Source organism: Epinephelus lanceolatus, chromosome 20 (assembly GCF_041903045.1).
Source record: "Epinephelus lanceolatus isolate andai-2023 chromosome 20, ASM4190304v1, whole genome shotgun sequence".
NCBI classification, from domain to species: domain Eukaryota; kingdom Metazoa; phylum Chordata; class Actinopteri; order Perciformes; family Serranidae; genus Epinephelus; species Epinephelus lanceolatus.
In genome coordinates, this window is record NC_135753.1 from 27,479,523 (window position 1) to 27,492,651 (window position 13,129).

A 13,129-nucleotide genomic window follows, 5' to 3' on the forward strand; every position below is an offset into this window, starting at 1 on the left:
TAGCTATAAGAAATATGTATTTTGAGCTATGACTCCCAGCAAAACATCACATACAGTAAAGTGACGTGAAATTATAATTTCAGACCCTTAGTAAAAAAAAAGTAAAAAGCTCGCGATACACGCGGTTGTACAGTAACCATTACCATTTATGTGTCATTGACTCAGGTTTAAAACCCCTCTGCTCAGGGGGGAGCCAAACACACGACTGGACCAGTTTAAAAAGATTGAAGCCATCATCTCGTCTGATCTAGACCACTGGCTGTGCAACCTGTACTTTAAGGTGTGTGTGTGATTGTGAAACATGTGCATGCATGTTTCTTTTGAAGGTTCTTATCTGCTTTTGTTTTTGTTTTTTTCATAGTATATTCATAATTGTGTGCAGGTATGAGTCATGTTAAATCATTTGCTTGTGTGTGTGCGTGTGTACATTTTTTCTCTCATTCCTCCCCTATTATTTGGGAGGCAGGATGGTGGATCTGGGTAGGTGGGGGTTGGATTTTTGGATTTTCTATGATAAAAAGCTTTTACAGAGCAATTGGAAATTGGCCCCAGAGAGCAAACAAGAACCACATCTTTACCCAGCAATTCCGGATGCATTTGAGCTGATGCATTGATTAGATTAGTAAACATCTTAATTGAATTAAAAGCCAGAACAAAGCTCTCTGTCTTGGGTTTGTCTCTTTATTTGTCCCTTCAACTGTGACATGTTGTTCGTATTACTGCATTATCATTACCGCTTTGATTTCAGAGGGATGTAAATAGCCTTGTTTTTTTTTTTCATCTCTGCGGATGTACAGTGCAATAGGATGTGCAATATTCATACTAGTCACATTCATGGTCTTAATTGAATTATTCCATGCCATTTTGGCCCACTATGACAAATACTAATAGTTAGCTATGTCTGCAGTTTGATTACTAACACCTGTAGTGTAATTACACACACATGCTGTTTTCCCACAAACAATGGTGATGCAATGGAATGATATGAACATAACTGCTGATGACATTAATATGAAGAGGTTATATTAATGTTCACCAAACCCATATGTAGACCTAGAACACACACACAGACCCCCCTTGTGTTTGTGGTGTTTCAGGTAAAGAGGCTCCCTTCTGGAACATCTGGGGGGCCAGAGCGCTGCATCACCCTGTCAGTACCCCCACCTAACCCCCCAGTCATGCCCCAACCTGAAGTCCTTCATGACCAAACCCAGGGCCAACCGCCACTCCAGCCCCAGCCCCCATCGCAGGGCCAGCTCCGTCATCAGTTATACCCCCAACAGCAGGCACATGCAGGCCCCAGCAGCAGAGCAGGAGAGCCCGCTGTGGTACACTCTCACCGGGGGTCTCCTCTCCACCTGTCAGCTGATTCCGCTTGCTCTTCCTCATCTCTGCCAGGTAGGGGTCCAATGTTAAAACCCCCGACTATGCCACAGTGGGAAGAAAATGTCACCCTAATGTCACAAGCGCTGGGATGAGAAGAGTGGCAGGGCTCACTTACAGCTCTGAGGTGGATGTGCTTGAGGGTAGGGTTGGGTAGTCGACAGTGGGCCAAGCTCGACAGACAGAAGTTAAATCAAACAAAGTAGTGTTTTCTCAGTTAGATTATATGCAAAAATCCAACAGATACACTGTGACATAAGTGTTAGTTCTGGCAAATGTTTAAACAGCGAGCACAACACTGATAGTTGTAACAACTTTAGATAAAACGTTTTGATAACACAACCACCAGTCAAATAAGTAAACAAACCCTCGTCGGCATGATAACACGAAGATATTACATAAACTAATAAAATGACACCATGGCACATCATTAAAATTCAAGCTATTCAAAGAGCAGGTTGGTAGTCTGGCTGCCATGTGTAAACTCAGCTAAAATGTTCATATGGTACATTTAGGAAAAATTAGCAGTCTCTGTGTCTTACACTCACACAATGCAGTTCTATTTAATCTATTTATTGCCTAACTAAGCTCAACTAAACTAAGTATTTTGACTCAAATTGTTATTACTTTGCAGTTTTCAGTATAAAAATTAGCATTTCAGATAAAGCAGTTTTATTCTGTGTGTGGCATTTAACTGGAATCCATCCATCACATATTTCTGATTCCATTCTTGAAGTTATCTGAAGTAATCTGCAACTTTATCCCCTGGAATACTCTTGTTTTACGTATAATTTGATTACTGTGCGTTATTTTGTTTAATTTCCTGACGTACCAGGACACAGAATGTAATGGTTTTAGACAGCAGATGAACTACTGTAGTGACTGCATAGTGGCTCACTGGTTAGTGTTGCTTCACAGCAAGAGGGGTCTGAGTAGAGTTTGCATGTTCCCCCTTGCGTTCGTGCTATTTTCCTCGTGGTGCTCCGGTTTCCTCCCACAGTCTGAAGATATGCAGGTCAGGTTGGTTTGAGACTTATAGTCCCGGATGTGAATATAATTATGTTTCCATGTTTTAGTTCCGCGATGGACTACTTTGCTTTTCTTCCAGTGCATGCTGGGATATGCTTCAGTGTGTTCCTGAATAGGTATAGTGTCCATCAGATGCACTGATGAACTGCTCCGATGCGGTTGCCCTGCATATCTGGTGCAGGCGAGGTCATACCACAATTGTAACCACATCTCGAGGTGGCTAATGACTTCTGTTAATAGTAATCAGGATCTACTTTCTCATTTTAAAAACATACTATTCTTGTTTCCCACCTAAGTAGTCCAACATCCTGGCCATTGCCATGAATCAAATCCAGGCTCATTTGGTATTGATCTACAACAAAGGCGACTGGCTAGCTTCTTTGTTATTAATACATCGCTTTTTTTCCCTTTTCTTTTTTTTTTTTTTTGCACGCACAGCTCATCTTTATTTAACAGTCCTCAAAAGTTTCTGGGGTGCTCTGCTTTAAACATCACACAGGCTTTTTAATTACAAATGAGTTGTGACAGGTCTGCTGGGTAGCACCCTGGCCCATTTTAAACGTGATGCCGGCTGACAGCTTGGCAGTGTTCTCCCAGCACTGAAACATGTGGAAGAAATTGGTCTTTTACATTTCACAGCTTGTCGCTTCCTCCGCCGACTGACCTGTGACCCCCCACAGAGATCCTAACGCCCACAAGGGAAGTGTCCCCAACGAACTGACTGCCTTTCCAGAAAGGGAGAGAGAGAAAGAGAGAGAGTGAGAGGGAGAGCCAGGGAAGGAGGGAGGCACTCACTATGGGAGATTTATGTTCTGCCACACAAGGCAAAAGGTACCAGGTCTTTTCAACACACACGGCTGCATACTCTGGCTCTCATGCAGACACGGACGTCAGCACACACACATTCTCGCAGCCAGGTGAGGAGGTTGCTTGGGAAGTGAACCCGATCCGTAAGTGAAATAATGGATCAAAAGGTGTCCTGCACAACACATCCGCGCCGTTCCCTAAGCTGACTTGACGTTTGCGACTCATTTGCATACAGATCTGTTCATTTTGCATTACCTCTGGTGCGAATTATGGTGTTCAGATGGGGAGATTACGTCAAGGTTGAAGGGAGTGATCGGACGGACAACTTTAACCCAGCCAAAAAATGGAAATCCAATTCAGTGAGGAGAAGAAGAACAAATTATCCCCTTCCTCAGTCCTCTGTCAAGTCTGGGGGTTTCAGACGTTTCCTTCCCATTTCATGCTTCTCTGTTTCTGATGTGCGCTGTGTGGAGATCGCTTTCTCTCTGCGCGTGTGACGCCAGGATTTTTCCTCATTACCCGTTTGTCTCAGAATCAGGACAAGTATATGGAGACCCCTTGTCATTGCGATAACGTACACACAGCAGAGCTTGACAGTGAGACTGGAAGTTTGTATTCCTGAGGCCTTAAGTTAATTAATCCCCGTAGAAAAATCACAGTGCGCGGTGAGGTGTCTATTACAGAACAAAACCTGACATCCCAATCCAAGATAATAACTCTGACAAGTTTTGATCGAAAAATCTGATGGTTACTGTAGCGCTGTTGTGAGTGCATTGATATTTTTCATAGTTTCAGATTGACTTGCCATTGGATGATAATAATCCAGATTTACCTCAGTTGACTCGTCCAAGCATAATAGAGTTTATTTGGTGTTTTAACGTAGAGATTAGCTCAAGGCATTCTGGGTTAAGTGACCTTTCACTTTAACTGAATGATCCAGTTACATTGGGTTTGTTTGAACCCAAACGACTAATTAGATTAGCGTCTTGTTTCATGATTTAGTAGATCACTATGAGCATGCCGATGATTCTGCTGTAACTGTATTGCTGCTTCATTTCTCTGCCTTTTTTTTTTTCTTTCCCAAATGCATCGTAACATCCATCCCCTTGAGCACCGATGGTGATTTCGAGGATTCCTCATCTAATGTCTTCTTTGGAGCGCTGCCCTGCACTTTCAGGATGTGCTCCCCTCCAGGCCGGGTCCCAGTCATCAGAGTCTCAAACCACAATGTTACATCATACCCTCTCAATCAGTTGCAGTCTGCATCCCGCCGATTAATTCAACAATGTCCGGATTCCAAATGGATGGGAGCCTGTTTGCAGAGATACACGTGTAAATGCTCACAGTGGGTGTGGTAAACAAGCCCTAAAGGATTGCACATGGGAGACAAATACACTCAAAGGTGACAGTGTCTTGCCTCTGAAACGCACTGAAAATTCACAGTTATTGTGTGATTAGACAAGGGCAACATAATAAAGACAGATTTGACTTTCAAGAGCAACAGACTTCACCAGTGAGTGTGAGAAAGTCTTAAAACCACACATATGCACTGGGTGTCTGTTATTGTCATTAAAATGCAGTGGATTACAAGGAAAGAAACTCTTCCATGAAGCGACACCAAATCCTCATCGTATCATAGCAACCTTAACACCAGATCCGGACGTGGACTCGGGGGTAATCCGTGAGTCACTGACCTTCGATCCCTCTGTAACTTTGGACCAGTCATCAGGCAATTAGGGGCCTAGGTGAGCAAGAGCCGCCATCTCAGCCTGGTTGCATCTCACCAGTAACACAGTGATGGGGTCTCGACAGTGTTACGGCCCTCAGGCTTTTCACTTTCCTCGGCCTGTTTTTGTGTGCGAGCGAGAGAGGAAGGAGGTGTGTTGAGTTATGCAGTTGTGAGGTACGCTCATTTGTATTTCTACCCTGGAAAATGTTTGTGCATGTATGCAAGTGTCTACATATTAATATCTTTGTTTGTGTGCCTTCCTGTGTGTGGGTGCGTCAATACAGTGTATGCACTGAGTGTATGTGTGTGTGCGCTGGTCTTAACACAGCTCAGAGCGCAGGGGGATAACAAGGAGTTTGTTGTTGGCCTTGAGTGCCCGGAGAGGCTGGAGTTGTGGCAGCTCCAGCGCTCCGAGTTCACAGACGTAGCCCTTAGCTGTCGAAGCTGTCGATGCTGCCTCCGCGCTCATTCTGGTTCCACAGCGTCTGCGCATTAGCAAGTGGGGCCTGGTGTAATGAGTGTGTGTGTGTGCGTATGTGTGTGGTTGTGCAGTCGAAGAAAGCATTCTAATCCATGGTGGTCCAATTCCGTGAGTATACGGTTGCTGTTGTTGTTGCTAATAGAGATTGAGGTGTGTGTGTGTCTGTATGTGTGTGTGTAAAAGCAGCTGGCCAGGCCCATGGGCCGCTTTGCTCTGTCTCATACTGTTTGGACAGCAACAAACACATACTTTGCTGAAATGTAATATTTGCTCAAGTGCACTTCTATTTAGAATAATAGCAATAAAGTATTAAAACAATGCCCTGTAACGTAAATGAAAAATTGTTGCTTTGGATGTTTTAAAAGTTGGAAATACAGAGTGTGGTGTATTTTCTCTCTGGTTGAAAACACTGGGAAAAAAAGCTAAACTAACCGAGTTCACATATTTGAATTTTTTTTATTTGAAGGGTCCCTGACCTTTTCCCTCTTGATACGATCCAACTCCCCTCACTCTGACTGTCTTCATGGCAGTCGTTTTTCATTTTTAAATTCACTTTCACAATGTGTAAAAAATATCTTATCTTCAAGTCCAGGCATGAACATATGTTCATACACAAAATATTTGACTGATACGAGATGATTGCAATCTTAACACTGACACAAAATTGAGTACAGTTATGTAATGTCATGAAAATGTAGAAATATAAATTATTTTATCTCCAGAATAGAACAAATATAACCTTATTACCTTGTGACTGTAGGCACTCCACATGTTTACCAGCAAAGCGGTGGTAATTAAAAACTACATCTGTGTTAGGATGAAATCTGATTTCAGACTCGCTTAAAAATAGCAGCGAGCAGACTCGTGCTGCCATTTAAGTACATTTTAGCTGTCAGAAGGATTTCTGATGTGTCGCCTATATTTAAGTTATTATCACTGATATATTTAATCCTGCAGCGAGGAAAAAAAAATTATATCATCGCAGAGGTTTCCATATGTATCATATAGATGTGACTGGTTCCACGGGGGGAGAAAAGTTTCACATAGTGAGATTTTTACATGTATCAAGCTAAGGTTTACTTAATTACAACCTCCAGGCAATGCAGGAACCCTTTTTTAAATTCTGTGAATGTTAATATGCTAAATAATGCAGATCTCCGACTCTTCAAGCATGAGACACACATCTGGCGGCTTACCATTTAAATTACAGCAAAAAAAAAAAAAAAAAAAAGAGAGGCAGACAGATAGAGAGAGAGAGAGAAAAGAAAAAAGAGGGCTAGGATGAAAAAATACTTCAAAAGTAATTTTCCAAAGAAGAGAAGAATGGGAAAATGTATTACAACCAAACTTAATTTCTTTTTCGATTTTTCATCATTTCTAATTGCATACATTAGAGCGTCGAGGCTGGGAAGGTTCAGCTCAGAGATTGTGGGAGACAGAGATGACTGTGCAGTGGGAGCTCTATAAGTTAACACTCCTACTTCTCTCTGTAAAGAGTCAAATCAGCCTTTGTTGCTTTTGCAAGTCTCCAGATAGTAAACCAACACATCTTCACCACGTGCCTTGGAGTAGAACAACAAGACAAAAGCAACGCTGGCAGTGTGTTCAGAAATGCAAAGAGCATTTCATTTGATTTCTTGGTACTGCAAACAACAGTTATTCTTCCTATTTTAACTGCCAGTACAAACTTGGATTTTTTGCATTTTAGCTCAGAATTTTCTGCAACTAAATGTGAACTTTTTAATTTGTATTGTGTTGTAGTACATTTTCAGAATTAATTATGTTTTTTTTTGTCAATTTCCATCATTGCTTGATCAGTACTTTTTAACAAGTGTATATTCGTAGTCATTTGGATTTTGTAATATAAATACCACTCAACCACCCTTGATCCTCACTATGATTGCCAGATGTGGTTTGCAAAAGAAAACAAACATGAACCTTTCTTTCTTTTTCACACTCACTGCACATTACTTCTCTTTTTTTGTGGGGGGGGTTGATGCAGGGAAGAATTCCTCCTCGGGAGCCATTTCTGGAAACACGGGCGAGAAGAGTGATCCATGCAGGGAGAAAGCAGAGGGTGGGATTCACTACAAGGTAACACTGTGATTTAAGGCAAAGTATTCCCACTCTCAAAATGAGCACCCTCTCCGCTTTCCCCTTCCCTTCCCTTCCCTTCCCTTCCCTTCCCTTCCCGCCCCTCTCTGCACCCCTACACACACCTCCCCGGCTTATTATCTGAGATTTGTCAAAATACATTTCACACTAACAGGTATTTTTCAGCCTTCAAAGCCAGTTTTGATCTGCTTGACAAGCCAAAGCAGCTCAAATTCTGTGAAATCAGCAATGCCAGCCAGGCCTCCCTTTTTTTTCTCCAAGCCGCTCTAAACACGCCTCTTCCTGTGCTACAGAGGACTTAAGCTAAATTAATCAAAGCCTGCATGTTACCTGCCATACTTTGAAGTGGTAATTGCAAAATTACTCTGTGTGCTGATCTGGCATTGCTGCCTCCCGGTCCGCCCCTGCCATTGTGCCTTCGCTGCGGCCTTTTGTTGTTGTGATGTTATTGTTGAGGTAGTGAGAAGCCTATGAACAACATCAAGCCTCCGTCTGTCACACACATACACACATCCGCCCCTCCCGCCTCTCTCCTCTATCCCTCCTAGTCTTTATTCTTACTAACCTCCTTCTACTGATGTACAAGAGGCTCTTCAGACCACCATTAATCAGTGATGACCTGTTAAATAAATGAGTTTGTTGATATGAGGTTTTATTTCTCTGCAGCCTCTGTAGACCACGTTTTTTTTTTCTTCTTCTCCTCTTGGCCCCATCTTTAAAACCGTGCTAACTCTGTCAAATGTCGTGGTGTGGAACCCAGTTGTCTAATGATTAAGTGGAGTGATCTCCAACCTGCCCCAGCCTGGGAGCGCTAGGGATCAGATTTCAACCCTTCAACCTGCAGTGCAGGCCTAATTAAAATGAATTTTCTCCAGGCGACCACTTTGCCCACAGGGCAGGAATCCAGCTATATACGGAATCCGCTCTTAAGGTATTGCATTAAATTTATTGTGGGGAGACACCGGAGAACATTGTGGTTTATATATCTCCTGCATTTTTTTTTCTCTCTCTGCTTTCTTTCCCGCTCCTTTCCACCTTTTTATTGTGATCATCACTCTGGAATCCAAGCTTGCTTTGGCAAAGATTGCCCTATGAAAACGGATGGAGCTTTTATGGGGCCCTGCCCATTTACTACTTCCTGGGCCCAGTTTATCTCAGAGGGGGAGACAGAGAGAGAGAGAGAGAGAGAGAGAGAGAGAGAGAGAGAGAGAGAGAGAGAGAGAGAGAGAGAGAGAGAGAGAGAGAGAGAGATGGTGGGGAGGAAAAGATGAAAAAAATGGAGAGAGGTAGAGCGAGACAGGGGTGGAAGAAAGAGAGAGGTTGCTTATTCCAACTGTGGATCTCATTAACATACATCAGTGAGTATTTCACAACTTCAAGCAGAAAGGCACTAAGCCCACCCAAGGGCAACACAGGCAGGGCTGACAGGGCCAGGGAAAGCAAGCCGTTAACATGTTGGCGGCTTAACAAATAATATCTGCTCCCAAGTACCTTGGTGAAATATTTAAAACCCCACTTCCTAACTCCATTTGACTGTGTTTATGACGATGACAGTAAACGACTTGTGTGGAAAAAAACAGTGCCAGCTGCTCAAATATCACATATTTAACACCACCGTCACTGTACGCACGTTTCCCAAATGAACTCAACTTGAATGATGGCGTGCCGTATGCGATTTCTGCCGTCATTCTTGTCTCATGTCAATTGAGGCGCGGCTGAGATATAGGAGAGGCTCCAAAGTGCCACGCACACTGTCACTGTCACCGTGTGCATCCCCCAAGATAAATTCCGGGGCCTGTTTCCTGCTTTGATTACAAATGACATCCGCATGTGTTCTCCCCGATTTCTGCTCCTCACAGAAGAAGCCAATCAAGAAGACAAATAGCTGCGGCCCCAGCATGAGCGGCAGCAGCGCGCCGCCTCGGCAGGCAGACAAACAGAAGATGCAGCCTTCAATGGAGAACCTCTCCACGGAGGAGATGGAGGAGTATACATTCTCCCTACAGTAAGTCTCACCACTCATTATCCTGCCTCAGTCTCACAAAATTCAAACGTGGAAAAAAAAAAGGGAGTGGGTGACAACTGGTTTCTGTGCCTCACAGACAGTGATGTGCACGGCATCAACCAGACAGATGCTGACAACAAAATGTGGCTAGAACACCTCCTGTACAGATATAGATACAGTAGTCACATCTCTTCCAAGGGAAATCCTAAATAAATGGAGTTTGCATCTGCTAGCTTTACCCTTGTATAGCTCAATTTTAATTTGCTAACATAAACAAGTCACAGGCAAAGTCGTTTTCAGAGCCTCACGGCCTAATCTCTCCTGGAAAAAAAAAAAGAAAGTCGCACTGTTTGAGAACTTTGTTAGAAAGCAGGAAAATTCTGCTGTTAATAATGACTTACACTTTTGACTTTTCTGCTTTAAGATGGACTCAAATTAAAAATGTAGACTCTGATGTCAAAAATGTTTAATTATAAGATAAAATTTCACTTCCAGTTTCAAGACAAATGAATCAACCTTATTCAAAGCAATTTAATTTGTAACAATATTGCATATCTAGCCAACCAAACAATTGCTCCTTCTCCTCTGCACAACAAAATGCAAGAAAAGGAGGGTTTGGAAAAATTTGTTCCCCTCTTCACCGTGGCTTAAAGCATTTGATTTTAATGAAAAAACAGGGACGTGTGAAATAAAAACAAAGCAGGAAGCACCGCATTTCAAACACCTTGGCCAAACGTGTTAAACGCAACAAGGTGCGGCACCGTCTGCCCATGGAGCATCAGAATAGGCTAAAAGCAAAATTGCTTATTTCAACAAAAAAGTCACAGGTATTTGTTTTTATTTGAACGTCAACTAAATTAAGGGGAGGGGATTACCACACACACGACTACACTAGGGGGGGAGAGAGAGAGGGAGGCAGAGAGAGGGAGCCTATGTGTGTGAGGGAGACAGAAAGAGAGCTCTCCCTGGAGATTTAAAAGTACCCATGTTTCCTCATTTCTGGGAGTTGGTAATTTATAGCTGCTGGTCACATATTAAACAAGATCAGAGACTACTCCCTGACATCTTCTGAACATACTGGGGGAATTCAAATGATTACCAGCGTATCCTGCCAACAAATGACGACACAGGGACTATCTTGAGGGAGACTGAATACAAAACGAACACAGAAACCCAGGCAGGCTGCACACAAAGGGACACAATTAAATGGTTTTCACGATTATTCATAGTGCCGCTTCTTTACCTCTGAGCAGTCGCCGGGTTCCGTGAGATGAGACATTTCTGTCAGTTATAGGTACGGATTGTATTGAGTTGGAGCCCTGGCGGTTCCCTGATGCCCTGTGAAGGTGCTGCTGCTATTGATTTTATCTTTACAAGCACACACATTACAGTATCTCTGAGCTAAAGGCTGCTTTTTTTTTTTTTGCCCTCGCCTAATCAGAACATTAGAAAGATATGGTGCCAGTGTTGGCTTTCACAATGAAGTTAAAGACACTGCAGCCTCAAAGTCATACCCTCACCCATCTCTCCCACTGTGCTGTTTGACTTATTCTGGGATTCTCTACATCACCTGAGGACTGACAGAGACGCAGACGAAAGGAACTGTTTACTGATTTTTTTTTTTATTTTATTTGCCGTAATGATGTCATCTCCATCTCTTCTGGCATTTTGAGAGCTCTGTTTGTATCTTCCTGTGTGTGTGTTTATATGCGTCTGTGCATGCGCGGGGGAGTGTGTTTGCATTTACGTGTACATCACTTCTCGACTGTGTCTGTGTACAGTGTGTGTGCGCACCAGTGTCTGCGTACACATGTATTTTATGTGGGATGAGGATTCATACTGCAGTGATTGAGGGATATTACTGCCATCTATTGAGCCACAAGAGATTGAGCTCATTGAGATTTTTATAGGGCGTCCTGGCACAAATGTGCAAATCAGATGCTCATGCATTATTAAGCAAACACTTAGAAACAGTGAGATTCAGTTAGGATAGTCTGAGAATCACACAAAATATTTAACACAGTGCATCTAAAACGTCACAGCCAGGGACACTTTACTCACAAAGTCAAATAAATGTAAGGAAATGTATTGGAATGAGGCAGGTCAGTGTCTTACAGAGCTCTACAGTGTGTACAGTACCCACACTTATAACTAGAGTAAATCTCTTGTGTGTAGCTGTAGGTGTGACCTCAAAGTCTAACAAAGTCAACTATCCTAAACTTAAATAATATTTTTTGTGGGTATGCCAAGTTGCAGTTTATATATATGCATCTAGTCACATAATTTCTCACAAGGTACAATAATGTACTTTAAATATCACTAACGGCTCGTTTCTGATTCTAGACCAGCAGAGCTACTTCGAAATACATCTTCTTGTAGCTGTTTAGGTTTCTCCATTATATATGATTTTACTCATGTTTAATTTAAAGTTTTTGTTTCACTGGGGCCAGGATCAGCTCCTCTCTGCATCTCTGGAGTTAGAGATTTTACTGTGTTCTCTTTTGAATTATTTTATTTAAAGTTTCTAGTACATCTACCCCCCCCCCCAAAAAAAAAACAGACAAAGTAAAGCCCTACATGTTCTATGGGATCATAATAACCGTAAACCATAAATTACAATTTCAAAGACAACACAGTGCACCTTTTACTGCAAGTATTGACAGTTGCAAGTCAATTCTGGGCAAATGAAAAAGACTATGAAAACAAGCCAGGGAATGATTCTTCTTCTTCTCTTCTTCTCTCTCTTTTTTGAGTTCCTATGCTGCTGCTCTCTGTTTGAACATGCATGAAAGGCTCCTGCCGACCTTCCAGCTTATTTGATGTCTACAAGTGTAATCTTAACCACCTTTTTTTTCTCACAGAATAGCACTGAGCAAAATCAAAGCACCTGATTCAATACAGCTGTTGTAATTCGATAGGGCCAATTTAATGCTTTCGGATGGTGCGGCAACAACTTCTAGAAAAGGTAAACATACTCAGACTGAATTAATTTCACACCTTATTGGGTACTTTAGCAGTACTTTACACTAAGTGTACTCAGCACAGTGATAAGTTACTGTTGCTCATCACATTTTACATTTAAAAGTCGCACACATCCTAACAAATACTTTTATCCAGATTATCAGTTTTTGGGAAAACATTTTGCTCCTATTTGTTGTTTACTCACACACAGATTTTGATTTTCATGCATCTGTGATTATTGCCAATTAGCTTTAGCATTTTGTCTCACCAATGTCACCCAACTATTTCTTTTTTCTACTCTGGTTTTGAGGAGAGAAACCTGTTTTAATCAAAGTCATTCTCACATAGCAATTAGATCTAATTAGTCCAATTATCAAGATTCTAATTACATCGAAATATACCCCCTAAATCTCATATCAATTATAGTATGTGTGACTTGTCCTGATCAGGAGACATGAAGAGAGAGAGAGACACACAGAGTAAAGACAAAGCTTGGTGGGAGGTATAAAATAAAAGAGCATCCACATCCTCCGGAGGCCAAATGACTGCAGAACTGACTCCATCTGTCCCCAAAGCTTTTATTCCAAAAGACTGTGTGGCCATTTGGGGATAAATGTCA

At 42.1% G+C, this 13,129-nt stretch overlaps 1 protein-coding gene across 1 annotated transcript in view; it reads left to right on the forward strand.

The window, feature by feature from the left end:
• Window positions 1-13,129, forward strand: part of ofcc1 (orofacial cleft 1 candidate 1) — an 87,537-nt gene that overhangs the window by 27,273 nt on the left and 47,135 nt on the right. Inside the window, exons 13-16 of the mRNA XM_033638554.2 lie at window positions 166-280; window positions 1,098-1,398; window positions 7,432-7,523; window positions 9,404-9,549. Coding sequence (XP_033494445.2) covers window positions 166-280; window positions 1,098-1,398; window positions 7,432-7,523; window positions 9,404-9,549 — 654 coding nt within the window. The remainder of the gene's footprint in view (window positions 1-165; window positions 281-1,097; window positions 1,399-7,431; window positions 7,524-9,403; window positions 9,550-13,129) is intronic.